Source organism: Cryptomeria japonica, chromosome 4 (genome assembly GCF_030272615.1).
Source record: "Cryptomeria japonica chromosome 4, Sugi_1.0, whole genome shotgun sequence".
Lineage (NCBI taxonomy): Eukaryota > Viridiplantae > Streptophyta > Pinopsida > Cupressales > Cupressaceae > Cryptomeria > Cryptomeria japonica.
In genome coordinates this window covers 621,750,452-621,776,508 of record NC_081408.1, presented here as the reverse complement: position 1 = coordinate 621,776,508, position 26,057 = coordinate 621,750,452, and the positions used below count along the sequence as shown (strand labels likewise).

The 26,057-nt window shown below is 36.1% G+C and overlaps 1 protein-coding gene across 1 annotated transcript in view; it reads right to left on the bottom strand.

Annotated features, from left to right (window-relative positions):
- LOC131079072 (callose synthase 10) overlaps positions 1–26,057 on the bottom strand; it is a 184,562-nt gene that overhangs the window by 132,879 nt on the left and 25,626 nt on the right. The window contains exons 5-13 of the mRNA XM_058016962.2: positions 24,380–24,503; positions 23,833–23,943; positions 23,390–23,515; positions 20,657–20,746; positions 19,961–20,058; positions 19,736–19,853; positions 14,903–15,028; positions 12,760–12,836; positions 12,579–12,657 (exon numbers count right to left, since the gene is read on the bottom strand). Of these exons, the coding sequence (XP_057872945.2) occupies positions 12,579–12,657; positions 12,760–12,836; positions 14,903–15,028; positions 19,736–19,853; positions 19,961–20,058; positions 20,657–20,746; positions 23,390–23,515; positions 23,833–23,943; positions 24,380–24,503 (949 nt within the window). The remainder of the gene's footprint in view (positions 1–12,578; positions 12,658–12,759; positions 12,837–14,902; positions 15,029–19,735; positions 19,854–19,960; positions 20,059–20,656; positions 20,747–23,389; positions 23,516–23,832; positions 23,944–24,379; positions 24,504–26,057) is intronic.

The following is a 26,057-nucleotide window of genomic DNA, read 5'->3' as shown; positions in this document are numbered from 1 at the left end:
GAAAGTGCTATTAGGATTTTTTCGCCCTGGACCCTTAGAGAGGGTCAGGAGCGATTTTTCACTTTTGCTCTCAATCCTTCATCCTTTTATTTGCCAATTCTCCTTGTGGGATAAGCGATGATCTCCTTCACTCGTTCCATGCATGCTTAATTTTCTTTTGCAAGGCAAAATAGGTGCTCCAAAGATTTTCGCTCTGGGCCTCCAGTGAGGGACAGGGGCGACTTTTGTATTTTAGCCTAGGATTATCAAGTTTTGAAGTCAAATCTTTGTTCACCACGCTTTAGAAGACCTTTTCCACCTTTGCACAACCTTGCCTTAGCGTAATCTTGGAGGGAAGTTGTTGGTTTTGTAAAAATCGCCCTGGACCTTCAGTGAGGGTCAGGAGCGAATTTGAGTCTTTTGCACAAATTCTTGATCATTCCAACTTCAAATTACTCTTAAGGCGTAGAACATCATTCTCCACTCCCTTTTGAGTCTTGGAAACAAAAATATCATCTCGAAATGCAAGGAAAGTGAGCATACTTGGAAATTTCGCCCTGGACCCTTGGAGAGGGTCAGGAGCGATTTTCCCCATTGTCATGAAAATTTGTAATCTTAGCATCTCAATTCCACCTCAAGGCATTTCAAACATCGTTTCAAACTTGTGTGAAGGCTTAGCTTCATTTAATTTTGGAGGATAACGTTGGATATTAGGTTTTTCACCCTGGGCCTTCAGTGAAGGTTAGGAGCGATTTTGCAAATTCAAGTTTATCCATCTTTTGTTAGCCCTCCAAATTATCTTCAACGGTCAAAACACACCCTTCCTCACTCATTCAAGCAAGATTTTGTCTTAATTCTTCAAAGAAAGGACAGAAACTTAGAAATTCGCCCTGGACCTTCAGAGAGGGTCAGGAGCGACTTTGCAAACTTGGCTTGATTGCCTCCTTGTTGATCGTCCAAATTATATTCAATGGGTAAAACGCACTTGCCTTTATCTATTCCAATTGTAAAAATCACTTTGACTTTGCAAAAAATTGTGCCATTTGAAAATTTCGCTCTGGACCTTCAGAGAGGGTCAAGAGCGAAATTTGCCTTCTAGACCAAAATGCCTCACCTTTCATCATGAAATGTCTTTGCTAGGGAAGATTTCATCTTGTTTCACGCTATGAATAAAAGTTCATGTCCAAGAAAGGTCTAAAAATGTGCATATAAAGAATTTCGCTCTGGACCTTCAGAGAGGGTCAGGAGCGAACTTACCCTTCTTGGGCAAAACTCCATCATTTCATTATCTTCAATCAAGTCTGGATGCTTCATCATGCTCATTTTGTCTTCCACCATGCCTTTGATATCTCAATTTGACCAAACAAGGTCAAGAATGACTCTAATAAGTTTTTTCGCCCTGGACCTCAGCAAGGGACAGGAGCGAATTTGATGATTCCAATAAGATCCTTCATCATCTCAAGTTAAAACTCCTTCAGGCGGGTGGAGAAAGTCATTTGTTTTCCATTCATGTTCAACACTTTGTCCTCTTTCACTGTCAGATGAGGGAAATCAAAATTTCGCCCCGAGCCCTCAGAAAGGGACAGGAGCGATTTTTCCCTTAGCCTTCAAAATTCACCGTTTTTCATGCCTTCAAATCTTCAGAAGCATCAAACCATGTCCAATCATCCCTCCTGGAGACCCTGCACAAACAATTTAGAAAAGTCAGTGACAAATATGCCTTAGATAACATTTTCGCCCTGGACCCTGAGAGAGGGTCAGGAGCGATTTCACCCTTTCTGGCTAAATTATTCAAAATTTAAGTCTCCAATCACTTCACAAGGCAGAGTTACGTCATTCTCAAGGCCAGGAACCAGTTAGCAAGCCTTCTCAAAACAAGAATTTGCACTTAGGATGAATTTCACCCTGGACCCTTAGCAAGGGTCAGGAGCGATTTTTGTGTTTCAGGCATCATCTTACTTCAAAAAATTGATCAAAACTCACCTATGCAAAAACACACAATTTCACCTTCAAAATGCTAACACTTAGTCAAAATTGGATTTTACCCTGAAAACCCTCAATCTAGACTTAGCCTAAGACCTATCTGACTCTCCTGACAGGCTTACCTCATTTCAACAATCTCAATCCTCGGGAGGACGCTTAACAACTTTCAAAATTTGACTGGACTCAACTTGAATAACATCTAAAAGAAACCCCTAAGGTTTAGCCCTAGCCCAGACAGACAACTCACTCACCCAAAACCCTAAAAGCAGAGAGAAGAACAGGCAAAACAGAAGCGAAAAAGAGGGGGTCCCCTTTCTAATGGGGCGATGTGTGAAATGGTCACAACAATGTGCTACTTCATTGAGCAAATACTAATTGGAGTGAAAATGATTAACTAAGCTAAAAAAATCTGTGAAAATCTTGGTGAACAGTTCAGGAGCTTGGAGCATTCACGAACATTCTACATGAGCTCATACATGGTTTACATGTTGGCAAGAACTTATGGATATAGAGGATTGACATGCAGAGGACCTATGGTGAATAGAGACAATTCAAGTTGTACAAATGCTATCCTCAATTGCACCCTCACAATGCCGCTCATTTCAAAAGAGTGAATGATACCTTCTCCATGTATATTGTTTGAACTTTACAAGGAGGCACTCATAAAAGGTTATCATAAAAAGCTAAGGAGTTGTTGAAGAGGTATGGTGCGTGGTTTATTCAGTTTCCAAGTTTACATACATTATAATGCAAGGATTTTCATCTTCTCCTTACTGGCTTCCGAGATATCCCACCGACAAGATGATATTGCTAAAAGTAACAAGGCAATTATCAAGTAGCTAAGGCATCCAAGGAGGAATTACAATTTTATTCTCTTATGACATGAGTCAAGGATGAGTTTTGATCCTTACCACAAGATCAAGAAAGATTATGTACGGAGATATAGACACAAGGAACACCTTGAGGATTATTGGGTTAAGGCTATAGATGATTTTGGGATAAGGAAGAGAATGTGTTCTAGACTATCTATGCACATGGTTGGAGTGTGTCACTTGTTTCCTGTTCCGAATCAAGTTGATGATGCTCGGAATTACATTCAAAGTCATTCTAAAGAAGAAAAGGATAAACCTCTTCCTTTCCCTAACTAGTACACAAAGATGGGTGCATCATCAAGTTAACCACGTTGAAAGAAAGAAACATCCCTCTAACCTATAACTTGATGGGAGACTCGGAATTGCAATCCTCAGAAGATGAATTGCAGTCCTCCAAAGATGAAATGGATGAGGATCAACATTAAATTAGTAACGAGGAGAGAAATAGACAAGAAAAGGAAAGGCATAAGAAAAAGAGAGACATAACTGAAACTTCACATATTAAGAAGACAAAGAACCACCACAAAGGAAGCAAAAATCCAAAATGAATCGCTCATTGGCTAGCATTCTTCCATGCACCAAGTTGCTTCTTCTGAGGATAAAAATGTATCGTCAGTTGCAAAAAAATGAGTCACAAATCGAAGTTATATTCATCCAAGTGTTACAGGAGGTCAAACTGTGAATGAATCCATGGAGTCTACTCAACAACAAAATCAGCAGAGAGATCCTCCTCATGTGGAAATTCTTCTTGATCCTCCCTTAATAGAGCAACCAACAATTCTAATTGAAGAAATCCCGAAGGATGCGGACATGGATTTTCTTGAGGAAGATGTCAATGAAGGAATAATATCAGCACTACAAGGATTTCACAAGAATTAAGATGTGAATGATGAAGTAAGCGAGAATGCTGAACAGTGTACAGTTCCTTAATGGTTAAGAAACAGAATGAAGAAGAAAGTTGTAGCAGAGAGCAATCCAAACAATGACATGGTGGAGTTTCCAAATAGAATTCGGCAATAGAGAAGAAGCCAGCAAAAAGATACTCCAAGATCACAAAGGATAGTTCAGGATCCTGCACAGTGCAACTTGCAATCCCGAAGGTTGATAAGACAAAAGATGATATCACTTGAGAAGAGTATGAGATTACAACTCTTGATTTGGGACAAGCAACATTGGAGCAAGTGATTGAGGAGTTTGGTGATTCCTAGAATTTGATTAAGGAAAGATTCAGGAAAGCGGAAGAAAAGAAGAACTAGCTTAGAACAGAGAACCAGCGATTGAAGGAGTATATAAACACTTGATAATTCTAATTCAGCAAGACAAAGGAAGGGATGAAACAAAACTTTCAAGAGAATTAATTGATGACTTGGAAGGGATGAAAGCTACAGCACAAGCTAGTTTGGGGTTTTAATGAGAAATTTCAATCACAAAGGGTATAGACATAAATATGCTACAACTCACACCATGAGCATCAACTCAATACAAATACTACACCCTTAATGGGCACCAACCCAACTTCACAAAGTACTAGTTCAGAAAGTTGAATGCACATGCAAACTCACTGTTTTACTCTGAAATGAGTAAAACCCTTAAAATCGAAATAATTTCACACTGACTGATATTATGATTCAGGACATTACAGTCTGAAAAAGTTCTCTGTGTACATTGATTGAAAACTACAAGTAATCAGACTTTCATCTCGATCTCCAAATATTTTCTTCCACTGCTAATACAAAAGGCTCTGCACTTTTATACTGAAACATCATATGTGTATATATACAGTCTGAAGCAATTGTAAAAGACTACTACTCCATCAATACACAACCTAGTATCACAAATACAATGAAACTCTACAGCGTAAAAAAAACTTCAGCACAGAAAGCATCATCATGGACTTCATTGATTTTTAATCTTTCACAACGTAGAAGCTTTTCAATTCAAAATCGATTCTCTTCACCCATGATATATTCAATGCTGAAAAAACTGACTGCATAAAGCCGACATAACGTTCCAAGACCTCAAAAATACGTTTTGAGTTTTTCTCTGCAACTAACTTTATTCAGAGCCAAAATAATTATTTCGTTGTTTGTTCTTCTACACTCTGAATAAAGACGTCACTCCATACTCAAAGGAAACGCCAATCAGCATTCTTTTTTTTTAAAACACCCCACACAGCTAAAAAACCGCTACACATACTCAGCTCTGAATTAAAAAAACTTTCCAAAAAAACTTGATTCCCTTGTCACACTATTCAATTTTTGAAACGCCCAGCACTCAACTTCAACACCAAAACTCAGAAAATAACAACCAAAAACAGAATCGTTTCAAAGTATATTTGAATCTCACCAAACCATTGTCTTTTTCTTCACACCAAGAAATCGGGCAGCTAGCAAAAATACACAGCTTCAAAAATATTCAATACACTTAGAAAAGTCAACCCGATACACAAAATAGAAGACCCAATAGTCAAAAAAAACTTCAAAGGAAATGCCACATATCTTAGCAACACGTTTTATCTGAAGATTTCAAACATTAATGTCGCACTATTCATTTCCAGCAAAAGCGACTCCAAGAAAACGGTTTGTTTAAAAAATTCTCTGCAAGAATTTCTGCCATCACAGAGATACCCTCTGCACATAACATAGCTGCCCAGACTGAAAGGAAACAAAAGCTATCAGAAAGAAAGTTTCACAAATAAAACGTCTCCTGTACGAAATGAATAAGATTCTTCTGACAGAGGAAATGAGAGGAATACATTCACTTGTAACCGCTGCCAAAGCTGATATAACAGTCTGGACAGCCAGAACAAAAACCTTAAAAGACAACCCGCCACACACACGGCAAATTCTAAACTGAAATTCGAATTTGCCCAAATACACAAAATAGAAGAACCAATAGTCAAAAAAAACTTCAAAGGAAATGCCACGTATCTTAGCATTTAGCAACCCGTTTTACCTGAAGATTTCAAACATTAATGTCACACTATTCATTTCCAGCGAAAGCGACTCCAAGAAAACGGTTTGTTTAAAAACTTCTCTGCAAGAATTTCTGCCATCACAGAGATACCCTCTGCACATAACATCACTGCCCAGACTGAAAGGAAACAAAAGCTATCAGAAAGAGAGTTTCACAAATAAAATGTCCCCTGTACGAAATGAATAAGATTCTTCTGACAGAGGAAATGAGAGGAATACATTCACTTGTAACCACTGCCAAAGCTGATAGAACAGTCTGGACAGCCAGAACAAAAACCTTAAAAGACAAACTGCCACACACATGGCAAATTCTAAACTGAAATTCGAATTTGCATACTACTGCACACATGGCGAAAGCTAAACTGAATCGACATACCTCTTCTTGACATCAATGACAAAACAAATTCAACAGACCTTTCATACTCCAATTTGTCAAATTCTAATTCGAAAGCTATGTTGCTGAATCGTGGGATTTTCCAGGCAATTCCAGGTACGAAATGTATCAGAATCCGATTCTGAAATGAATCTCCTGTGGGTACATCCAGGGTTCGCGTTTTTAGATGCCGAAATGCTTTTGAAATATTTAGTGATTCTTGTTTGATCTTTATGATATTCTTAAGACCTACAGTGCTGATTAGTGAACTCAGAATTTGTTGCTGAATTGTGGGGTTTTCCAGGCAATTCCAGGTACGAAATGTAACAAAATCAGATTCTCAAACGAATCTCCTGTGGGTACATCCAGGGTTCATGTTTTTAGTGTTGAGTTTAGGATCAGAAGTGAAATAGGCATAAGTACAGAAATAATAAACACTTGAACACAGCAAGTACCCTGGGAAAACCCTCCTTCTTGAGGGGGAAAAACCCAGCTAATAGTATCTCTTATATTATTGAATAATACAGAAAATTTGCCTCTACAACTTGGCCAATCTCAAGGCCAATAGTAAATACAATACGAAAGTGAAGGCACCTCACTAGGCGTGAATTTACAACAGAAATAACATCTCCTTAATAGGTATTGATCGGAAGCAATATGCCAATATGCTGAAGATATCGAACTCCTTCCTCAAGCACTAATTTGTCTACAATGTGTTAGATCCTCAAATGAATGAAGATCGAATGAGTATATATATGCAAATCGGGGTGGCTTTTCAAGAATAGTCGACCCCAAGAGAGACGTCTTTACAAAACATGAAATAGGACGACTTCTCATCAAGTCGGCTATAATTTAAATCGAGGCATCTCACACTTGAGTCGACCTCATACACAAATCATTTAATTATTTGAATTTGATAGGAGAAAGAATCGCCTGCTGCTATAATAACATCACACTCCCTCTTAGCTAGGGAGATATCTTTCCCGATATCCATGTCATGGACTCTCTCAAAATGACACTCACAATGGCTACACCCATTTGAGGAAGAAAGTTCATCATGAAGTCAGTCAACGTGATATCGTCATGGAGTCACTTAACATGACTTCCACCATGGCTACTCCCGTGTGTGGAAAGGAATATGTGCACAAGTGCCCATCAGGAAGTCACTCAACGTGATGTCATCATGGACTCACTCAACATGACTTCCACCATGGCTACACCGATGTGTGGAAAGGAATATGTGCACAGGTGCGCATCACGGACTCACTAAACGTGATGTCATCATGGAGTCACTCAACATGACGTCCACCATGGCTACTCCCAGAGGGTGGATAGAACTACATCTCCGTCTTAGAGATGGACAAGGGCTTTCACCTCAAATTTCTCCGTTTCATAGAAAAATACAATATATCAGATAACACAAATTACTGATGTTGAGCCTCCCTCACAGCAAGGGCTTCATTCTCCACAACTCGAAGCTTGTCTCAAAAAAGCACAAACTTCACTCTGGAGAGAGGCTTCGTGAGAATATCAGTCGTCTGATCATCAGTGCAAATATACTTTAGTTGAATAGCTTTCCTAAATACCATATCTCCGATGTAATGGTATTTGATTTCCACATGTTTTGTTCTATCATGGAACACTGCATTGACAGATAGCTTCACACAGCTTTGATTGTCAAAATGAATAACAATCAGCTCCAATGATTGTCCAAACAATCCTGCAAGGAGCTTCCAAAGCCACATTGCTTCTCGAGCTGCTACACATGTTGCAATATATTCAGCCTCTGCAGTGCTTAGTGCCACTGAAGACTGCTTCCTCCAACACCAAGAAATCATCGCAGGCCCCAAACTAAAGCAACATCCATAGGTGCTCTTCCTGTCAGCCACACTCCCAACCCAATCAGAGTCAGAATAGGCTTGTAACTTTAGATCTACACTGGAAGTATATCTAAAGCCATATCCAATTGTCCCATGCAAGTATCTCAAGATATGCTTTGCTGCAACTAGATGAATTTGTCGTGTTCACACATGAACTGACTGAGGGCACTCACTACATAGCAAATGTTTGGTCTAGTATCAACTAGATACATCAACGATCCAATCAACTGCCTGTACATGGTGGGATCTACCAAATCTGAACTAGTTGCAGACTCACTCAATTTCTTCAAATTTGTTTCCATCAGTGTAGACATAGATTTGCAATACATCATCCCAAATCGCTTCAAGATATCTATGGTGTATTTCCGTTGACTTAGAATAATCTCATTGGGTCTCTGCCATACCTCCAATCCTAGAAAGTAATGCAAAAGACCTAAATCCTTCATCTCAAACTCAGAAGCTAACTCCTTGCATTTGGCAACAAGATGTTCTTCTCCACTAAGGAATCAGTCATCAACAAAAAGAACCAATATTAAAGCCTCACCATCAATTACCTTGAAGTAGAGATTTGAATCTACATCATTCTTGGAGAATCCCAAGCTCATCAAGTATCGATCAATCCTCTCGTACCAAGCACAGGGTGCCTGTTTAAGGCCGTACAATGCCTTCAACTTGCACACATGAGATTCCTTTCCATGAATCACAAACCCATCTGGTTGCTCAATGTACACTTCTTCTTCTTCAATCACACCATTAAGAAATGTTGTCTTTACGTCCATTTGGTGTAGCTTCCATCCTTTAGCTAAAGCAATAACAATAATAGTTTTGATGGACGTATATCGAGCAATAGGAGCAAATGTCTCCTCACAATCTATTCCCTCCTTTTGAGAGAATCCTCTAGCCACAAATCTTGCTTTGTATTTTTCAATGCTTCCATCAGATGCATGCTTGATCTTGAAAAGCCACTTAGAAGATACAACTGATTTTCCTTCAGGTCTTGGTACAATGTCCCAAACATCATTCCTGATAATAGATTGATATTCATCAGCCATAGCATCTCTCCATACTTGCTAACTTGATGCTTCCTCAACACTGGAAGGCTCGGACTCGATGATGTGACTCATCAATGTTACATAGCCAAGAAACTTTTGAGGTCTTTTGCTTTCTTTGAATGTGCCTCTAGGGGTTGCATACTTCTCTGGATCTTGCATAGTCTGTCTAGCCCATAGAGGTCTCTTTTGACATATAGCAATATCTCTCGAACCATCGGTAGGTTCCAAAGGCTCGACTGGATCAATAGCCTCTTCAGGTTTAGTAGACTCCCTCTGAATCTCAGGAGTATGATCAATGTCCACGTCCTGACGAGTCTCTTGGTCTTCATTATCTATCTCCATGTATGAGCCTTTAGATCTTTTGAATGCAACATCTTCAAAAAAGACATCCCTGCTGATCTCTATCTGTTTTAGTCATGGAATGTAAATCATGTAGGCTTTTGAAGACTCACTGTAACCCACAAATATTCCTTTCTTGCCAAATGGTTCTAACTTAGATCTCTTATCTTTAGGCACGTGAATACAAATTGGACAACCTAAGATTCTCAAATGACTAACCTCAGGTTTCACACCTGCAAATGCTTCTTCAAGAGTCATATTTTCCAATATTCGATGAGGGCTCCAATTCTGAACATATACTGCAGTTCTGGATGCTTCTACCCAAAGGAAGGTTTGTAAGTCTTGATCATGGATCATAGCTTTGGCTGCTTCAACTATGGATCTATCCTTCCTTTCTGCAACTCTGTCTTGTTGGGGATTGTAAGGAACACAAAACTCCCTTTTAATCCCTACCTGAATACAGAAGTTATGGAAGCCTCCAGAGGTGTATTCTCCTCTGTTATCAGATCTCAGAACCTTGATCCTTTTCCCAGACAAATTTTCTACCTGAGACTTAAATCCTTTGAATTTCTCAAGCACTTTTTCAGATTCCTTAGACTTCAAAAAATAAACCCAAGTCTTTCTAGTGTAGTCATCAATGAAAATTACATGATACCAAAAACCACTCAAGGATGCCACAGACATTGGACCACACAAATCAGAATGAACAAGATCTGGAATACATTTTGATCTACTTTCACTACTATGAAAAGGACCCTTAGAATTCTTACCCATTGCACATCCTCTACAAGTACCAAAGGAGAAAGAATCTCCCGCTGCTACAATAACATCAACATTTAGATGCCGAAATGATTTTGAAATGTTTAGTGATTCTAGTTTGATCTTTTTGATATCCTTAAGACCTACAGTGCTGATTAGTGAACTCACAATTTATGTATCATGAGATTCTAGTTTGATCTTTTTGATAGTGAAAACTGAGTTTAAATTAGTTTGTTATGTTTCAAATTTGGAAATTTGTAATGGTTTTGTTTAGCATATGTATTGGTATATGATATTCTAAACTTAATTCTATTTTTTAGCTACATATATATACATACATACAATTAACGTACCGAAAACATACCAACCCCCAAAACAATTTCTGTCATACCGGTGTTTCATACCCACATACCCATTCCAATCCCCGTACCCGATTCAGATACTTAGTTTGAAAGATACATCATTTGTATTAAATGTAAATTTGATGTTGGTGGATTTCGAACAATATAAATTGAATACCATTAACATATTTATAAGTGAAATAGAAGGGTTGTGTCATTAATTTTGGGTTAATTTCATTAAGTGATCCTCCTTTCCACAAGCAATACATTAATATTCATTTTAGCCCCTTGAATGCACCAACCAAAGTGTTCTCCAACTAAGATATTTTGATAAACCTCATAAGCAATTCATGTAGACTCTTAGGGCTAGTTCCTTTCCAAGCTAGCGAACCTTTTCCATTCCACACAGCAGTGATTCACAGTTCACAAGTGTGTCAAATGCCACATCAACATGTCCCACATATTATCATGTCTCCTTTTGGTTGGGTAAAACCTCTTCGTGTTGGCTGTTTATCATTAGGCTGCTACTGTGGCCTACATAACTTGATTGCAACATAAGTATGTATCATGGGATTTAGTTTTAAAACTTCTTTTGATGGTCCCAGGAGTCCATTCTTCCTTGTTGGCCAACCTTAATGAAGCCATGGGAATCATTGACCGACGCCTTTCCTTAGGCAAAATGGTTGTTACCTACATTTCTTCACCGGTGGCTCTAACTGATATTCCTATTTGCCGTAAATCGCAATTCTTGCTTGATGTTTTTGTGACTGGCAGCCTCTTTACTGAGGGCATCCCCTTGAACCTAATATCTATATTTATCCGCAAATTGCAAAAAAATGGTGAGAAGACAAGGGTCAGCCACTGATAAGTCAGCCACTGATAAAAATCAGTCAGAATTCAGGAAAACACAGGCAGTAACACTAGTCTTCATGAAATTATGGTTTTCTGTAAGGCTTGTACCTTGTTCTGAGTGACTGCAAGTGAAGTTGAAGTTTGAAATTCTTAGATTTAATTTGTTGAGCTTTTGCAACACTTCTTAGACTGAGCACCTATACCATGACTAGTGATATTTTCATAATGTAATGAACTATTACTCTACTACATTGAAAATTTCTCAATTTACTGTTCTGTTTTCCTCCCATTGTTGTGAATTAATTTGTGTGAAGACTGAAGAACCTCTTGGATTGGTTGCCCTTCACTGGGTACCTGCTCTCCGACTGCTTCACAAAGCAAAGATATTGATCACTTAGCACCAATTTGAATAAATTTTCGAACAAATAACTCAAAACTTTGAATTTCTCTAAAATTTCTTTCATTTTTCATTTGTGAACCTTGAACTTAATAACAATTTCCATTTTTAATTGTCTTCCACCTTTCTTAAAAAGATCATGTTTCCCTACTCAATTTGAGACAGATGGAAAAATGAAAAAGAAAAAACTAGGTTTTATTAAAAATAGAAAATTTGATCTCTGGTAAGCACTGAAATTGCTCGTCTTGAATTTTGAATTTCCCACAATGGCAATTGCATACTTGAATGATGATCCCCACATATGATTCTGGCTAAATTAGCCAAAAGCAATTTGCCTCAACCTCAATCATTCCTGTCTCTGCCAGGCATCTGCTACCATAGTCTTCATGACGAACAACAGACATACATCGTCGGTGGACCAAGGCAGACCAACACTTATGGAGTTTGCTAGTTTGGCTGTAAAGATAACATAATTGGCATTGATAAGACAAACGCAACCTAGCATTTGGTTACAAAAATGACTGATCTGAATTTTATGAAGGGTGGCACTTTTGGGTACCAATACCTGCAACTGATGGGGGAATAACCAGTAAGTTTGGTAAATATGTCAGGAACTTAACCTTGCAGCAGATAATTTTAACCATGTTACGCTAAGAACTTAATTCAGACAATGGCATGAAAATCTTTGGTCCAGATCCAACTTAAAAGAAGTATTCGTAAAAGAAAAATCCATATAAAAAGTAATAGAATTCTACGTCAACCAAACCGTAACTAACCTTTGTTGATTCCTTTGGTTTCCTGAAAAATTTATGGCTTCTTTTCCAAGGCCAGTCAAGTTCAAAACAATTTGATGACCTGTAAATGCACATAAAATTACCAAAACATACCTATGCAGTGAGAAATACAGCAAAAAAGGAAGGAAAATCTTTTATAGATAACACCAGAAAGAAGTGCTACCAAAAGAACTCGTTGAAATCATCATAGTTTCGCCATGCTGAATGTGACGCTTTCCCATTATCGTTACTTCGAGCCTCCTGTGTAAAAGAAACAATAAATAGTCGATAACATTCATTCACAATGATTCATTGATCTGTTTATGATTCCATTCTTGCTTTAGGTTATTAGCACATTAGAATTTCAATTTACACAAATAGTTATGTCTTGCTTGAATATTTGCACATTAATTAATCAATTAAAATAAATAACTGCATTCTCCAGGAGCACAGATAGATTAACATACAAATTACAATGTAAATTTAATAAATAACAAGATCTAAATATTTTCTTCAAATGAACTCAGGGATATCATTCAACAAAAGAATACATCAAGTTTGTAACAGTCACCATGGGCATTGGAAATGCTATTGGCTGAAAAAGCCTTGGATGACAACCACAATTGATGAAGGCATGTGCCATGAAATGTAACTTATGAGATGGAAAGAAAAATTAGTCATATATTGGAGGAAGAAAGGAAATAGAAGCTAAAAACTACAGACTTAAAGACTCCATAGACAATGTCTAGAAGCTATTAATGATTGTTCATCAACTGGAATTCTACACATTCAGAGAAGAAAAATAAATAAGTTCTTAATTGTGTTCATATAAGCAAATTAATTGAATGGAATGTAACATTACAAATTGGTGCTCAACGAGGATTGGTGCATCTAAACTGCCAAACATGTAAAATACAGTTATAACTGAGGTACTAATGACTACAGCTGTTCCATGCTGGCCTAATGCAACACAAGTAGCAGATAATTTCATGTACCCCAATCCTTATCAATGGGTATGGTAATCCACAATGCCTGCCCTCTATAGTTACCAGTGACAGAATCATCTGCTGCAAATGTTATAGACATCTTGATGTTGTCTCCATTAGATCTGCCCAGTGAACACTCAAATAAGCCTAGATAATCAAATAAATTTAATCATGGCCAGCACAATACCTTATCATTCAGGAAATGTAAAAATTTGCCTCAATTCCTTTACAATAAACTATAAAGTTATCAAAAATTGCACCTACCTTCTAATGGAGAGTACATTTTTTTGAAATGCAGTCTTAAAGCAGGACAATCCAGATAGCATTAGCAGATCACATTGATTACATAATCCCAAAATCACCGTGAGTATCAAATAAATTGTTTCATGACAATACAAACATTGATAGTTATACTGCTTATTACTTAGGCAGTGTATTAAGAATTTGAAAAAGTACAATAGTTGTTCATCTACCCTTTAAAATTATATATTCTTTGTTAACATGGAAATATGGGCATCATGAAATCCTGTGGTGACAAAGGTAGGCTGTGGGCATTGAAGAAAGGGCATGCACGAATTTCCAACCAAGGATATAGGGCTTACCTTGGATGTTGTCAGCCAAGGGAAAGTGCATTTATATGATTTTGTTTTATTCATTGTACCCATTAGCTTAAGGACGTCTGCATCTGATCACCAAGTGAGAGAATAGCCAAAAGTCCAAGAAAAATCAGATATGTATAAAATGTTATGGGATAATTTCAATGCATTTTTATTAATATTTCAATTACTTCAGTGTCATTCTCAATTGTGTTTTCCATCGAATCATCATTTTCTGTAAAAAACTTCACTAAGGGTAATAATTACACTAACAATCAATATCATCTTCGCAGTGGTTTTTTAATGCAAGCAAAAACAATGGATGTGGAAAATAATTTTCCCGGATTAGTTATGCTAGAGGAGGTCATGCCCAATTACTCTGCTTTTGTTATCCCATTTAATAAAACAGTCTCACATGGTCAAAAATCTCCTAATACACCATGAGCTATTTCATTGTTAATAAACAGTAGTTGTTAACATTGTATTCCAACTAATCTACAATTCATAAGTTATTCATCAAGAAAAAACTATTAAGGGATGATGTCACAAAGAATCATTACACAGCAATATTCTTGGTATTCTTTCATTTACTATTCATATGTCATAGATAAATCCATGCATAAATCATACTCAACAAACCACAAAATTCAGTATGACCAACTCATGACAATGCTCAGTAAACATTTCGAGTTTAATTCACTCAGCAAAAATATAATATCAAAAATTAATTAAAGAAAATAATTACCGCTGCTACAATCTCATATACAGGCAAGATGATTTCCTGAAGGAACGATACAACATTCTCCCCAGTGCAAGATTGAGCTGGCTGGGCAAATTGCTGTTGCAGTATTTCATCCAACTCTCTTGCCATCTGCACCAATAACAATTTTTAAAGTTGAATTAGAACTAGGAGGTAAGAATTGCTTCCATGACAGAAATGAAATTTAATGAATGTATTTTTATGTCCATGTATGACCAAAATAGACAAAGGACTAAAAGTATAGCCAGAGAAAATAGCAGATATTGTCAAAACAAAATTCACAACTGAAAGGAAGAAATTTAGAAATCAGTAAAATCCATTTCGACAAAAAATATAAATCCACAACCCTAAGAAATAACAAAAATACATATCAATAACAAGAATATAACAACGAACAAGATCTATCATCAAAACCAGAAGCTGAAAGGAGACCTTCAATCAAAGGATTCGATAGTCCAATTCAAAATTAATATACCTAAAATTAATCTTAATGATCCACATGTACAAATCAATTGAACATATTAACCGAATGCCAAAATTAGAAAGAGATCAGGCAATGAAGAGACTATCAGCTAAAAAGACACCATTTTAGGACAAAACATAAGAGACTAAACCAAAAAGGCATCTAACTTGGATTACATTAGCCTTTTTCAAGTAACTTCCAAAATGAACTTCAATGTTGCTTTGATATAGAATGCATGGCAAGCTTCAAAAGGATGCATTATCTGAACCTGGTCATTACTCAATGGATTGGAATAAAACCATGTTACCGAGTTCTCCTGTTGGAGGCCCCATGCCCGCTTTAAAACGGCTTGGGAGAGGAAGCAAGAGTGAGAGTTGAAGCAGCTTGGGAGTGGCTTGGGAGCATCCCAACCACCCTAGATTCTTTGTATGGTTGAAACTTGAGATGCTCCCAAGCGTTCCCAAAAGATCCCACATGCTCCAACAAGCGAGCAAAGACAACAAATACCTGCAAACACTTTAAATGGTGATTTTTGAAACTCTAAAACCTTAAAGTTGAGGACTGGCTTCTGTGAAAAATTTTATGCTATTGTGATTGTGATAACCTGGGCTTCTATTATAAAGTTAATGAGATAGCACAAAGGTAAAAAGAATGTCAAAAGTATCTTGTCGACATTGAATTTAGCATTTGTGGTATTAACGATGCTTTACTCTTTCTGCCAGAAAAAGCCTATACAATCCACTCTCTTCTTCTGTAACAGTTTTTGTCATCTTAGTGTTGGAACCATGGGTTGTAAAGATAATTTGAGAGGTCAATCCAGTTGATACTATGTACCAGTGATTCGTCTGTTTTAATTGAAAATGAAAACTCAGTGAAGTGGTTTGTTGAAAATTAATCTTGTGATTGTATTTGGCTTGGCAGTTGTTAGAAAAGGTTTGTTGAAAGTTTCCTTCAAAGTTAAACATTTCTCTCTGGCTATGGTTTGTTTGATCAAAACCTTTTAACCTTACCTTAGATTTACACAAAGAATTTGATCACAAACTAGATTCGAATAACCTTTTCCCTATCAATGAGTCATTGGCCATGCCCTAATTGATAAAGAAACAGTGAAACCCTATAAATTACTATTACCACCTTGACTTCCATCCGCACTTACAATAATAACTAGCTATTACAGTTAACAAGTGCATCAAATCCTTCACTAAGGACCAAGGTCTTTGACACAAACAGATAGGCTCATAACTTTCTCAAATTCAAACACGAAAGAGTCCAAAACATCACCAACATTCCAACAGGATCAACTTCTTCGAGATGTACTAGACCTCAAGCTCTTCAACTTTTCAAAAGTGGAGGTGCAATATGGGCCCAGTCATAGGACCACCATTGTTCAAGTACACAGTCACAACAAAGCTCTAATGATCACAAAACAATATATATAGTATATTATAATAACATAAAAATATGCTCTATTAATATATATTTTTAATTATCAAGACTAAATATATGAAGTTCAAGATCTCAGATCATAGCTACCAAGAGACCTGTCTCCTACCCCTGGAGACATGTCTCGGAGAAGTAGATGGAGAGGCATCTCCAAAAACTTCTTGACGCATAGGGTGCTTTTGGCTACTGTCTCCTGCCATCATTGAAGTCTCATGACCAGAATTTGATGCCTTTTGCCAAAAAAACTTATGGCAAAATGCAGTAAAAGGAAAAGCCATAGGGAAATATGTAATAACTAATAGGGAAACTGTGTCGCATGAAGAAAAATATCCATGCAAAGTTATAGTGATTAGATCTATTGACAGTGTAAACTTTTTGAGGGGGACATAAACAGTTGTATGACCGATTTCTTGTCATCGTAATGGTCTAAAGAGAAATTGCCATTACTATTTAGTCGACAATATTGAGTGTGCTCAACACCTATATTAGCTTACTTTCACTAAACCATTTAGACTAGCTATGGTACCAGCAGTGTAAGCAATTTTAATTTCAATTTTTGTTCAATTTTAAAGTTAATGTTAAACTTTACCACTGTTCTTTTTTTGAAAGTTTTCTATGAAAATTATTAAATTATATTAAAAAAAGTTGGCATCTCCAGGTACCCCTGTCTCCTATTTTTGATAATTAGCCGTGTCAGTATCGGTACCAATCTCCAGAGTCTCCAACTACCCCCATTTCTTGGTAACATTGTCTTAGATGTTATGTACATCGTTTAAGTTCAATTTATTCATTTGTTTTTCAAACTTCTCTTTACAAATTGTAGGCTTGTTGCAAATAGAGAAAATATTTCCTTTTTAACATGGCATCTAGTTTTAATTATCTCGGCAAACCATAATTCAGAATGGACTCAGGTTCACCGCTATGGAGGCATGTAGAAATGGTACACTAAGTTCCAAGTGGGGGGACATGTGTTTGGATATGTCCAAGATGTGATAAGCAGTATATTAGTTCCTACATTCGAATAAAAGGCCATTTGTTTGCAACTCTTGGATTGGAAAAAGTGGTGTACATACCACCTAAAATAAAAAGATTTTATTATGGAGCAAGAGGAAGCAAATGCAAAGATTGGAAATAGAATGGGGCATCCATCAAGTAGAAGAAGGGGCTCATGGAGGCCACATGCTTCTCCATCTCTTACACAATGTCATCCTTGATAGTGTAGTAGAAAGGCATCCATTTTTTAGTAGGAAAGAGGATGAGGCTAGTATCATGACGAGACCAAAGGGACCATTGGAGGGCATTTAATAATGATGCCATCGATATGCTGACCAAACCATTCCAAGATGTCTCTATGCAAATTAATTTGATTGCAGTGTGATCTAAACGAACAATGTTTCTAAAAGTTGTAAATTGTGAGGGTAGGTGAGGCATGCACAATTTATTGTTGACATCCTTATATAGTGTATTAATGAAATGGGTCCTCAAAATGTTCTACAAATTATAACATAAAATGCAAAGAATTGCGAAGTGGTCGGTATGTTATTTGAGACACAATTATCACATATATTTTGGTCACCTTGTTGTGTGCATTCACTCAACCATATGCTATACAAGTTGGGTGGAAAAATAGATCCAAATGTTCATAACATACCACCACATGTTGTAAGATATTTTTTACCATTCTCGCGATTAGAGCTATTGCGAATAATTAAAATTTCAAACAATGCAAATTTCTGGTTTTATGTTTTACTTTAGTAATTTATTTAATAGTTATTGAGGCTAGATTTGTATCCAACACAATTGACTTGAGACATCTTGTGAAGGTACAAAAGGCACTTTCTTTTTATGGTCATTAGCCAATCATAGTCCATAAGGAGGCAATCCAACACTGAGAGGGCAGCAAGTGTAAAGCAAATTATTCTAGATGACACTTGGTGGGATCATGTGGACTATAGACTAAGTTGCATTGAGTCCATCATGAATATGATATTATGATCCGCTTTACTTCCATGGATAAGCCATGCTTGGGGGAGCTTTATGACAGCATCAACTCAATGACTAAGAAGATGAAATCCATCATAAATCAAAAGAGCAAGATCCTAATGAAAACTTCCTCAAAGAGCTACAATCAATTTGTCTTGAGCGATAGAAGAAAATGAGCACCCCACTCGATCTTCTTGCCTTTGCATTGGCTCCCAAATATTACATGCAAGAGATTCTTGCCATGCCAACAAGGATGCCACCATACTGAATATACTGAAGATGAAATTACAAATCAACTTGCTCATTTTGTAGCCTCCTATGGTTAAGTGCTTCTGCTTTTCATGACAAGTATAGGAAGCATACACACTCTTGATGGTACCTCAATGGCCACAAACTGTCACACCTCAGAGTTCCAAATTTTATTACAAGTTTATGAAATTTTACCCACTCTATCTTTGGTTTAAACATTTGAAATTTACTGTTTTAAAATTTGAAGTTTGATTTACAAAATTGTTTATTTAACAAATCTAATGAGAGCTCCCTTTGCTTCAATAGGTTGCTAGTTTTTCAGCTTAACAAATTTGTAGATACTCCATCCACTTAGTGAAGCACAAACAATTGGCATAAAGTAAAGTGAAGGAGCTAGTTAACATGCATTCCTACTTTTGCCTTCTTACTTAAAAAGATGATAAGTACATGAAAGGGGCAACGAAGTTCTGGGATTTAGAACTGGAGCAAACTGACTTGGAGCTTTCTTTTGTTGCATAATCTTCAATGTTTGAGGAGTTGACTGGCAGGCATACTTTTACTGCAAGTATGTGTGTGTGTCTGTGTGTGTATGACTAGAACACATTATATCAAATTTCCAATGAAATATGAAGAAAGCTATCCACATACATCACTTTGCATAGTGGTAAGAATCTACTTACATTATGAAAAATATAACAAATGCATTCAGGCAAAAAGCGAATATTAGCAGCTTCACCCCAAATCAAAAAGTATAAAGCAACTAGCAGCAGCTTCTTTTCTCTGTTTACTGCTTCCACACTGCAAAATCAATATAGGATACTTTGCAATCAATCATAATGGAAAACAAATTTATGCTATAACATATTTGAAAAGTTCAGAGAATTCACAACAGATTAGGAAAATACCTATGCCAATAAGGACGCTTGCGCAGATATTTACACCACTTCAGATAGTTATCTAAAGACTTTATGAAGACATTGTGAATGGATCCTTCATCTATTCTCTGGAGCCAGGAAAACAAATGGCACAGAAATGCTCTAAGATGAGACAAGATCAACAAAAGAAGAAAAAGCAATTTACAACCTTCACTAGTGAACTATAATGAAATATGGATTGCAATTAAAATTATGAAAAGGGTGACAGTTCAAAATGTTATTTGTCTACAATTTCTATTTTTCAATATTTTTTTCTTTGATGTATATACCATGTATTTTTAGTTCTTTATTAACTTGAGAAATTATTCATGAAATGTAATTTGCGATCCATTGACTCAATTAAATGAACATATGTTGATAGTAAACATAATCAGCAAATCAGACAGATACTAATGTTAGGGCATTTAAAAATGGCAAGGAATTAACTTATTCTCCTGCCACAATCAAAAACAACACAAATTTGCATATCAAACAAATCATCAAAACGACAATTGACTATTATGTGCAAGAAATGTATGCCAAATACATATATTTCAGTGTCAGAACTGAAGTGAACAAGCCAGTACCATTTGCTTTAACAACTGCAATGCCATTTCATATCATTTCATAATCCTACTCCAAGATTAACAATAAGGCAACATTATATACATGTGATCAGTGATTTACCGGATCAACACCTTCGGGTATACCAAAACACGTCTGTGCATTTGTAACCAAGAGAACTACATGTTCACGCTGGTTACTAATGTTGTCTTTCTGCATTTTCAATAAGATTTCAACTCATAAGCTATCAGACTACAAAAAAATAGATATGCTTTCAGATTGCAAAGAAAATGTTCTAAACTTCAAAAAAAAAATTCAAATAGCACTCCCATGGAGTAACTATTAGATTCAAAAGGCTACAGAAAGATCTCAAAGAATATTTCTTTATCCAATTCATATTTAATAGACAATGTGTTCTACTAGGAGAGGCAGTCCACAATAAGATATACATTCTGAAAAAGAGCTGAACTCCCATTTTAACAAACCACATAGTAGCATAATAGAAAAAAAGGAAAACACAAAAGAAAAGCATAGACCTCTAAAACACATGCCTATCCCTTTTTTCTGTGGGATATGGACCTAAGATCCATATGCCCCATCAACTGTTTCTTGGGGGTAGCTTTTTTATTGTGCACTTCCATTCATCCTGTTGTAACATTCCCATCTTCATGAGAAAAGAGCAGAATCAGGAAGCAATTGATGAATTTCATCCAGGATAAAGTCTGGAAAGTTATCATCTATTGCCCAGTTCTCCGCCTGACACAAACCCAAATTCCAAGACATTTTTGCCTTCATTAAAAGGGAAAGGAATGGGGAACGAAGTAAAAGAACAAGCAGATCCACCCACTAGAGAGTTAGAAGAAGACATTTAACCAAAGATTTTTACAAATGACCGGATCCTTAGACATAGGGACCCCAGCTACAGATTACCTTGTTGTTCTTCATGATTTACATCACCATAGACAATTGTGTTATCCCTCTGCTCCTGCACCACAGCCTGCATAACATCCTCCATAGCCAAAGACACTTGACAATAAGATGAGATAGAAAAGCACCTTGCCATCAAGTTGATTTTATGGAAGACAAGGGTTTCCTAGCTTTGCAATTTGCAGCAACATGGTCTACTTGGAAACACTTGCAACAATGAAAGGAACATTTTCATTTTCCAAAACTTGTTTCCACAGACAATCTTCTATCTTAAACAAACTTCATCCAGAAGACCTTTTGAAATATCTATCTCAACTCGAATATGTGTAGATGTAAAAAGGATCAACTCATCAGAATAAGATCCAAAAAAATATCCCAAAGCACCACCTATCCCATTAAAACAAGGATCAACCCAGGACTGAAGAGGAAGATAGGACAGACATACCCATATTAGCATGACTGAAAATGTTACTATCATTCGGTAAAAAGCCAGGAACAAAGGCTTTCCTAGCAGAACATGGTTATCGCAGACCCAAGGCCTCTTACCTTAAATGAAAGCTCAATCTTCCACAGTTTTACATAACGAAACAGAAAATCCTTGGGCACTAGGGTAGATTACAACTCAATCTCTTGATGAAAGAATACCATTTTTAGTGATTCAGCCATATGTAGATCAATTGAATCTCTTAATGAAAGAATACCATTTTTAAGTGATTCAGAACTGTAGAATCACTAAACTGGGCCAGAAAAAATCAAACTTACAAATCAAGCCCAACTTGGAGTATTTCTCCTTTTTAAAATAGCACTTGATTATCATGGAGTGTTAAATGCTTGTCCCAGTTCACACTCCTGATGTACCTTGACTATATGTTCCAATATTTCTTGATCCAATTGTACTATCCCTCAATATATTATTTGAATTTCTTCATCCATAATGATAATTCTAACACAATATCCTTTGCCAACAATGTAATATAGAAATCTATAAAGAGATCACATTAAGGAAACTTTTCAACATTAAAACAATTTATCAAAGAAGCATTGTGTACTAAAATGTATAATCAAGAAGCTAGACATTTGTTATTTTATCAGATATCCTCTAAATTGTTTATCCAGACATGGTACATACGTATTCTCGAGTTATAAAATTGTTTCAAAAAAATAAAAAATGGACGATACACCTACTTTAAATCTTCTTTAAATTATAATGCAAAAAGCAACAATTAAAAAATCTATATCAATATTGACAATAACAGGCTGTTAAATGTTTTCATTTTCAAACTCTACAAGTATAAATTTAACTAAAATTTGGTAAACACTTACCCAAATGATGGAAAGAGAATTTTTCTAAAATAACTCTTCACCAAAACTCTTGTGGGTTACTTTTGCAAAATAAGTTATTCAATATGGCCAAAAGTGGATATGAAATATCACTCTGCAGAGTCTTTCATATGAAAGAGCTCAGACGATTCTTAGACTGTCTCTTCACAAACGCTACATTAAAACAGATTTATGAAAAAGCAGCTCATTTTGCACAGATTTATGCTATAATATTGTATTTGGGTAAACTTGTTAGAGTTCCCTTGCTTTCTTCACAGTATACTATAAACCATGAATTTAAATTTGCAGTTAGCGACACAAAATATTTACCATGAATTCAGACCTGTTCAGCTAATAGCAATCATTAAGACATAATCACAATAAGTTTTACCCAAAACAATTGTTTTACAGAAATTTGCAAAGAGAACCTCTCAAGTATTCCAGATGCTTTTCTCTTTGCATAATGGAGAGCTTAATGGATATAATTTCATGGAAAATTAGGAAAATACATTGATTTAAAAACAGAAATTCATCATCAAAGCCCACCAGAAAACTAGAACAAGAAATGGCGTCAATTATCCAAGGTAAGAGTTTATTGTTAGTACAAACCTGAAAGCCAAATGTATACTGTAGAAGATCAAAAATATCCAGGCTTCTGTGCTTAGGTATTGGAAAATCATTAGGTAACTGAGGCAAATCCCTTGAGTACCTCAATGCTGCAATTGCAGCCTTCACCTGTGGTTAAACATTGTAAAGTAATGAACACAATATACCAAAAGTCTGTTTTTTCTAGCCTCTTCACATAGGTAATAGTAACGCTAGACCCACATTCAATTAAAATTTTTCTAAGAAACCATGAATCAAAACAAAAACAAAAATACCAAAAACAGCAGGTGATATATTCAATCCAGAGAAACAGAGGCAAATAAACGATGCAGTTGGCTATTCCAAATGAATGATGCTTCACATGCATAATAAGGTTGAAAAAATAATGTTGGCTCATCAAAGGAAAGATTTATATAGCAGATACTTAATCATAAAAATATTCTTACCTCAGGAAACAAACCAATAGCATTTGTCATTGCAGGTGCATCCAAAGGTACAATATTATATGCAGTCATTTCATCGGTCATTGCTGCATCTGACTGCATAACTTTTTTTAACTGATACAACAGAAAATACCATCATGTTAGCCTTTCTAAGTCTTTCAAATTGTAAATATTCCATATAAATAACAAACCACTTTTTCCTATAAATATTTCAGGCTATGATGTTTGCTCAGGATTCAAGTGCATTTCTCCCTGAAAAATTAAAACCAACACTCTTGATGTTGTAACTTCCATTAAAGATCTTATATCCCAAGACAAGACATATAGACCCTGAAATTTGAATTGTAATGATAAATAAAGAAATGAGCCAACAATTAACAAGTATGAACAGCACCATGTTCAAACAATAGCAAGCAGGGTCAAAGAACCGGATCATCTTCCAAAGTGTAGCCTTTAACAGACATTGCAAGAATGAAGAAGTTGCATTACAAAAATTAGTTGGTGCACATCATATGTGTTCCCTTACATAGAAGAAATTTACATCTTATACCTCTTCTGGTATAAGCTTGTCAGCTTCCTCAGGACCTGCATCCCTGGTGAGGGCTTCCACAACCTCACCTAGAACCTTTAATGTTGCATAAACTCTCTTCATTTTTACAGTTCTACGCTCCAACCTGAGAAAAATCCAATATTTACAGTCCCCTTCATTAATGGATATAAGTGAAATACAATTCAAACCAAAAACACAAAACATATTGGAAATAAACTTCAGTAGGGACACCTAGAGCAGGCCTATTTGCTATACATTATTCCAAAATGCATGTGTTTTGGAAGGATGTTAACATTATTTAACATTCTTTATCTGATGCTGTGGTTGAAATCTCAGCCCTTAGCTGTATTCACAAAATATCCAATATAATCATTGCCTTGAAGATTGATTCAAAATATGGCATCTAAGATTCCAATCAAATTGTGGTATGAGGTAAAATAAGAAGCAGATGATTGGCACGTGTTTTAAAAGAATATTTAATAACAAGAGTGGTTAAGAATTAACAGAAGAGAAGATAATGCATTCAAAATTATAGTGCCATAACTAGCACCTTGTGAAACAAGGATTGTAAGATGCATAGTAAAAATAAAAACATTATAATAGCTTCTCATTTCATTACTGCAACCACTTGGTATCAATCCACACCAGATAGCCTGACAAGATACATATTCATTTTGTGAGTATCTACAATAGCCTAAATGTACCCACGTGTCCATAAATAATAGCAAAGTAATACCAGCACAAGATTTCATCCACCCATCATGAAGAATCAACAAGTATTCACGACCAAAGTCCAAAAAATGGAATAAACAAGTATGATTTCACAAAACCATGTAATGTTGCATTTATTGAATTTGTGAAGGGTATGAAAGCTCCTTTGTTGTATAGCGTTAAATTATTATGTGTAAAAACACATGCTCTGTACCTAAAATAAAAGCACAATATATAAACATTAAGCCAAAGGTTGTTTGGGAAGTGATAATCCAACTAGTGATATTTCAAGAAAGGAGCAAATGGTAAAGCAAAACAAAAGAAAAGTGCCCACTTCTACTCCAATGTCTAAGATGGACTCTAGTAGAATTGGGCCTAGAGTTCATAATTTGAGGAGTTGATTTATCCAACACAATGCTCCTGGTTTACAACATTTAATAAAAACTTAAAAGTATAGGTCGGAGCAAAGACAAGCACAAAGCAGCAAGTAGTCCTGTGATAAATTCTAGTACCTCTGCAAAATTACATCAAGACAACAAGGTAATATTTTGCTTTTTTAATTACTTCTGATTCTAAATTCTAATTTGTTTACTCACAAAACTTTGTTTATATATTAAAATTGTAAACTATGTTTTCTTTCCCAATTCTAAACTTTTGTGTTTTACAATCCTTTACTGGCAAGCATTTAAAGATGCGATTGTAATGGCCTATTAAGAATTTTAAAACCCTTATTTTAATGAGCTATAGGAACCAATTATGATAAAGAAGATAACTCACATGCAGTCAATGATTGATGAGCACTATCATGCTTAATGAATGGACTAATAGAAAAAGTAACCGGTTACTGAATTTTCTGGTTTCTTCTTCAGGTGGTATAATTTTCTGTAAGTTAATAGAAATGTCCTAGAAGATTAAAAGAAACAGCTATTTGTATGCCACCTAGCAACCCAAGATGAATCATCACTAA